The following is a 6,346-nucleotide window of genomic DNA, read 5'->3' as shown; positions in this document are numbered from 1 at the left end:
TTCTTTGGTAATGGTGCTATGTCATGGTTGTCAAATAAACAGCCAACTGTTTCTTTGTCTTCAATAAAAGCAAAATATAGGGCACTTAGAATAGGTGCATGTGAGGATTATATGGCTCATAAGACTATTATAAAAAATAGATTACTTTGATGAGACAAAGCAACAACAAAATATTGTGATAATCAATTGGCTCAAGCATTAACCAAGAATCCAACATATCACTCCAGAACAAAGCACATTGATGTCAAAGAGCACTTTATCAGAGAAAGAGTATTACTTGTGTGGCATCACATTGCAACATTGTAACAACAAAGAGAATATTGCAGACATCTTTACCAAACCACTTGACAAAGAGCTTTTCAAGAAGTACCAAAAAGCTCTTGGTTTGACGCAGAGGAAGGACATTCCCATTAAAGGGGTGTGATGGAATGTAATGCTCGGTACTTCTTCGATTCCCTAGAATCATTATCTTGAGGGAAGGCTTACTTCATGATGTTGATCTTGAGGGAAGGTGTAGAGGATTCATCTCAACATCATGTATTAACATATGTACATAGCACTAACAGATACAATGCTTAAAAGGAAACGGTTGAAAGTCGTAACCCTAACCCTAACCCTAAAGGGTTTTGTATATATTCATCATTTCTAGCCAAACCTAGTATACAATGAGTCATTTGTGGCGTGCTCTCTAGCTATACCCTCTCTCCTCTTCTCCACTCTTCTCTTCTCCTCTCTTCAAATTTGTTTAGGAAATCCAATCAAAAGTATTGTCAGTAAACTTAAAAATGCCACCTGTATAAGTCGATACAAAGATAAATATTGGTGATATTATTAAAACACCTATCGGCTATTATTGTTTGTATCATTGATATTAAGGGTATAACCATCGATATGTTTACCTGGTTTAGTGATGATTTTTCCAAGTTGCCAAAGTGATAACATTGTTTACATGCAATTTTGGATCGAAAATGATGATCGTGAATGATGCATTAATGTAAATGTAAAAGTCCGGACAAAATCCATGGGCATACATAGTAGGCTTTCTCTTTCCTGAAAAGATCGACTTTTCTATTAAGCAGGTTGCGTAGCTTACTTGGCCAATAGGGACTTGGTGCTACATTAAGAGATTGAAATGTCCATCCTATCTACTAGGAGACTACGATGTGCATAGGTGTGTGTAGTGCAACCTCATGATGGGGGGCAAGAAATGCAACTTGTAGCCACTCGAGTTAACACGTTGGCTAGATAGGTCTCTCTCTCTCTCTCTCTCTATCTATCTATCTATCTTTCTTTCTTTCTATCTATCTATCTATCTATCTATAATATATACAGATACATATATATATTATGTGTACACCTTGCACTTGATTTGTAAATAGGTCATGAAGGCTCTGGGAAATCTTATGAGGCCTAGTAACTTTGCACTTACACATGAATCAAGGAATCCGTCACTTCCATAGTCCACTACACCAGTTTCTTAACAGTCACTCTAGGCTTATCTCAAGCATTTAGATGGAAGTGAGAGAAGCTAAAGACTTATTGTCAACACTGTAGGGGACTGTTGGGCTTTGTAGGGATTTTTCAATGGATTTGTGTTACGTTTCAACTGAAGTTTTATCCTTGAAAGTAAAAAGTAATTCCTCTACTTAGTCTGATATGTTGATATTTTAGATAAATCAATACTATTTGCTTTCCTTTTGATGGGGCCGACAAGTGCTATTCTTTATGAGCAAATAATCGTAGATGGTTTATTCCATCCTATTTTCTAGCCTTGATCCACACTCTAGTAGGGCCTCTAGAGGTTTGCCACCTTGTTTTCTAGTTCTTGTATTCTTCTATGTATCTACTCGATTTCTTCAAAGACAAAGGTCCATCATGGGAGCATTGATCCTCACGATATATTAAAAGAATACAGTTGGCTGCCCTTTTGTTGCCAACAAGTTGTCCCATCGCTTGCAGTGGTATATGCCAGGCCATGAAAACAATTGTCGAGGTTGAATCGTCTCTCTCAAAGTGAGCTATGGCGTCCTCGGTATCCCGCACCAAGCTTGGATCTCAGGGCCTCGAGGTCTCTGCTCAGGGCCTTGGATGCATGGGCATGTCGGGTATCTATGGCCCCCCAAAGCCTGAGCAGGATATGATCGAGCTCATCCGCAATGCCGTTGACTCTGGGATCATGTTCATGGATACATCGGATATGTATGGCCCTTTCCTCAACGAGGTTCTGCTGGGAAAGGTACTTGAGCTTAGTTATCGGCATTTCTCTGTGCTGAGCTGGTGCAAGGATGAGTGGAATTTGGTTTGGTTATGCTCTTTGTAGTATTCGAAGTGCTGTGTGATGGCTAACTAATGATCATCCGAGATTACGACCTGTAAACAGAGCGCGCCGTTTCGATTGTTTATCCTCATGAAGTTGGCCACAATTGCCAAGGATTGACAGCGTATGCCAAAAGGTTCTGTGTATCCTTGAACGATTGGTCTTGCATGTGCGCAGGCTTTGAAAGGAATCCGGGTAAAGGTTCAGCTTGCCACCAAGTTCGGGATTTGCTTCGGAAATGATGGGCAACTCTCATGCAGAGGAGAGCCTGAATATGTGCGTTCGGCTTGTGAGGCAAGCTTGAAAAGGCTGGACGTAGATTATATCGATCTCTACTACCAACACCGCGTTGACACGAGAGTTCCTATCGAAGTCACGGTGCATTTCTTCGATAGTGCCAAGCTTTGAAATCTCCTTCCGGTTAAGCAGACTCTTGCAGGGTGTGCTATGCTTTCTGAGTGGGTTTTTCTTTCGTTGCCTGCTATCTTTTTTGGATCGTTTTCTTTCATGCCTAGTGCTATTGCTGATGCCCTTGCCATTGATCATGCCATCTTGTTGGTAGGTTGGAGAGATGAAAAAGCTGGTGGAGGAAGGGAAGGTCAAGTACCTAGGTCTGTCTGAGGCTTCTGCATCTACGATTCGCCGAGCTCATGCTGTACACCCCATCACAGCATATCAGCTGGAATGGTCCTTATGGTCTCGTGATGTAGAAAAGGAGATTATACCCACTTGCAGGTGATTCTTTACTCGATTCCCAACGGCTTACTCCGATTTGTTTACTCCTTACTCTGATTCCTCTTCAGGTAAAGATCAAGCCTACCTTTGGAGGTTGATATTCTACTCTGTATTTTTTCCATTTTGCGATAAATAAAATTTTGTTTTCCGCGAAAACACCTTACTCTGATTCTTCATCTGCATCTCGACCGTCATGATCAAGTAGCGTTTTGCAGGGAGCTAGGCATCGGGATTGTGGCTTACAGCCCTTTGGGCAGAGGTTTCTTTTCCGCTGGAGCAAAAGTTTTAGATGGCATTACAGATTCAGATTTCCGCAAGGTACTTCTCTTGAAAACCAATATCTGACCATCCCTAAAGTAACCACTCCACGTTTTGATAGTTGTGCTGCGAGGCAAGGCAACGCAATTCAGTCGAGTCAACAATGGGAAACCATGCCTTCATGATACTAATGTGACTATTTGGAAGCTACTTGGAAGCAATGGCACGTTGTGGTTATAACCACTTCTTACTCCTGGTTTGAAATGCAATGTGACGGCATCAAAGCCATTGATCAAGGTGTATTTTTGTGTCTAGATCGGCCAACCAAGACTCCAAGGGGAAAACTTGGAGCAGAATAACAAGTTGTTTCAAGAATTCAACATCCTCGCATCGAAAAAGGGGTGCACCCCAGGTCAACTTGCCCTTGCTTGGGTGAACCACCAAGGGGATGATGTTATGCCTATCCCAGGGACAACTAAGGTGAAAAACTTCAAGGAGAATGTGGGTGCACTAAAAGTTATGCTCACTAAAGAAGAGCTCCAAGAGATCGAGTCACTTTTTCGTGATGGCATTGTTGCGGGGGGGCAATATCCAGATATATACATGGGTACAACCTTCATGCATCCTGAAACCCCTCCTCTTTCCTCCTGGCAAGGTTCCTTAAATTGAGTTTCCTTGGACTCACAAAGAATTGCATATTAGGAATGTCCCTACCCCACAAAAATTTAAAAATGCAGGATTAACTTTGCGACGAACATGCTTTAATGAAAGTTTGAGATGAGTCAAGTTGATAGTTTCTTGGTGTATCAATAACCACATAGTTTCTTTACATACAAAATAGTTTGAAGTATCCCTTATCTAATGTTATGAGGTACATCTTATGTGCATGCATGCGATCAATTATGGGTTTGGGGGGGGTGAAAGGGGGGGGGGACGGGAGCAGTAAAACCTTTAGTTTGTGTGCTTGCCTTAAATAAGAGTTGTATCTATTATTGGCTTGAAATTTTATTTTGGCTTGTATCCACTCCCTCTATTGTATTCACTCTCCTATTTCACTTTGTCCTAATCCAATCCATTAATTAATTAGTTTTGGTGCATGGAGGCTTAATAAGGTATGTTTATCTTTGGCTTAATTTATTTATGTTTTAATTAAGCTATGTTTCTCGAGTGTTTCTCTATGGCTTAATTTATTTATGGATTAAGTAACCCATTTTTTCCATGTCTTAATTTAGTCTATGCATAGACTATGTCCAAGGGGGGCTTCCTCAAGTGTTCAAGAAAAGATCCAATTTAAAACCTTCTTTTTTCCATGCGTGAGTCTTACCACTAAGCTATAAAGTAATTTTATATGCCTATTTCTTATAATAGTATTAAAAATGCTCCCTCATCTTCCTCCCCCTTTGAGATGTCCTTTCGTCTTTAATGCATGGTCTCTCCCTCCTCCCCCCTTTTTAATGAGTGGTCCCTTCCCTTTCCAATATCACGTCCCTCCTTGTGTAATGTCCCTATCCTTCATTATTTCTTACTTTACACCTTCCTTCTTTATACCATAGCTTAATCATGGCCTTGCCTTCTTCCTTTTCACCCCTCTTTCTTTCTCCACAAATAGGAATTTGCCATCTTTAATATGATGGGGCACCTATTCATTTGTGGTGATTTTCCTTTCTTGTAATTTTATATTTCACTTGAGGTGATTTTTTACTAATTATTCTCCAAATCTAAATGTTTGAAATTGGGTGCCAATAAATCTCTAATAAATGAAGATGGTCCCACTAAAGAAGAAAGAGAAGAAGAAAGAGACTTTACTTATTTCTACATGTTCTTACTTTAACATCTTTATAATTTTAGCATGACGTTGGTTTGTATGAGTAGTATGGGTGAGTTTTTTTTTCTTGAAAAAAGATAGTCTTTAGAATTTTGTTGCTATGTCTGTACATGAGATATTTATTTATTTTCTTAAAACTTAAATGAACAAAATTTATAAATTGTGGTCGGTTTCTCAAGGCAAACTGCTCACAGCCCATGCCATTATAACCCAAATCCAACCCCTTACAAAACAACACTGAGTTCTTTCAAACACATGCCCATAAGTGGATCCCTCCTATTAATTTCACAAGCTTCCCCATATTAGCCAACAAACTCTTACTCATCCCCACCATAGCCATTTTCTTGAATCCTATACCCATACCCTTACTAAAGACCAAATCATTTATTAAATCCCAAACTTGCCTAGAGACTCATAGCACATATGAACCACCAACACGCTACTAATATAGATGGCATTTTGAGGTATCTCCTAATACCATTAGCCTTCAATACGCACAAATGCTAAACGGTCACATCAATCCAACCTTATTGACCACCACAACTACAGGCAATCATAATCTCTTGCATATAGGGCAAGCCTAAACTAAATGCATAGTATCTTCTACCCATCTCCCACACAATGTGCAAAATGTGTTGACTTAAGACCACTTCCTTTGAGTGGCAACCACTTATGCATCATCTTCTAGGCAAGAAAACTCTCCTTCCCCATCATACACCCTTTCCACACCTCACTGAATATTTGTCCACCACTTATTTGCCATCGCAATTTCCACTTGTCATTCAACTTCGAAATCAAAGTCTAATCAACCATAAAGCTCCTCCATGCAAGTGATGCTATATAACTCAGCAATCCCTCAGGGACATTGACTAACACTTTATTCAACCTAGCAACCTCCTTGTTTGATAGACCATACTGATCCTTGAGGCCCCACACCTACATCCAAGTCTTTATATCTTTCCTAACCACAGCTCTAGCACTATGCAAATCAATCCAAGCCAAGGCTTTGCCCTAAAAATTTACCACCGATGCCCACCAAATGCCTTCATGCAAAGTGGCATCCCCCCTCAAGCCTATTTTGCCCTTCCACCTCATTAGGGGACTGTACAAGCTTTCCATGCCTCTACTATCCCAGCCATAAGGTCTAAGCCCAAAATCTTTACTGAAAACCAAAAGCAGAGCATGTTGTACCATTGCATGTCCTTCCAACT

At 40.2% G+C, this 6,346-nt stretch overlaps 1 protein-coding gene across 1 annotated transcript; it reads left to right on the top strand.

The window, feature by feature from the left end:
- Positions 1-2,020: 2,020 nt before the first annotated feature.
- LOC147890668 (putative aldo-keto reductase 2) lies at positions 2,021-3,979 on the top strand. Its single transcript, XM_087390340.1, has 5 exons — positions 2,021-2,236; positions 2,495-2,695; positions 2,880-3,052; positions 3,268-3,370; positions 3,626-3,979. Exons 1-5 carry the CDS (start codon positions 2,021-2,023, stop codon positions 3,977-3,979), a joined length of 1,047 nt encoding a protein of 348 aa, XP_087246466.1.
- Positions 3,980-6,346: the final 2,367 nt, after the last annotated feature.

Source organism: Dipteris shenzhenensis, chromosome 19 (genome assembly GCF_047967505.1).
Source record: "Dipteris shenzhenensis isolate YYH24624 ecotype China chromosome 19, Dip_SZ_1.0, whole genome shotgun sequence".
NCBI classification, from domain to species: Eukaryota; Viridiplantae; Streptophyta; class Polypodiopsida; order Gleicheniales; family Dipteridaceae; genus Dipteris; species Dipteris shenzhenensis.
This window is presented reverse-complemented; position numbering and strand designations above follow the sequence as displayed.

What these genes read in the sequence shown, in the direction of transcription:
- LOC147890668 (XM_087390340.1), top strand. Translation starts at nt 2,021, where the DNA reads ATGGCGTCCTCGGTATCCCGCACCAAGCTTGGATCTCAGGGCCTCGAG. An exon ending in GAGATTATACCCACTTGCAG is followed by an intron (nt 3,053 to 3,267) that starts GTGATTCTTTAC and finishes AGCGTTTTGCAG; the next exon opens with GGAGCTAGGCATCGGGATTG. An exon ending in CAGATTCAGATTTCCGCAAG is followed by an intron (nt 3,371 to 3,625) that starts GTACTTCTCTTG and finishes TTTTGTGTCTAG; the next exon opens with ATCGGCCAACCAAGACTCCA.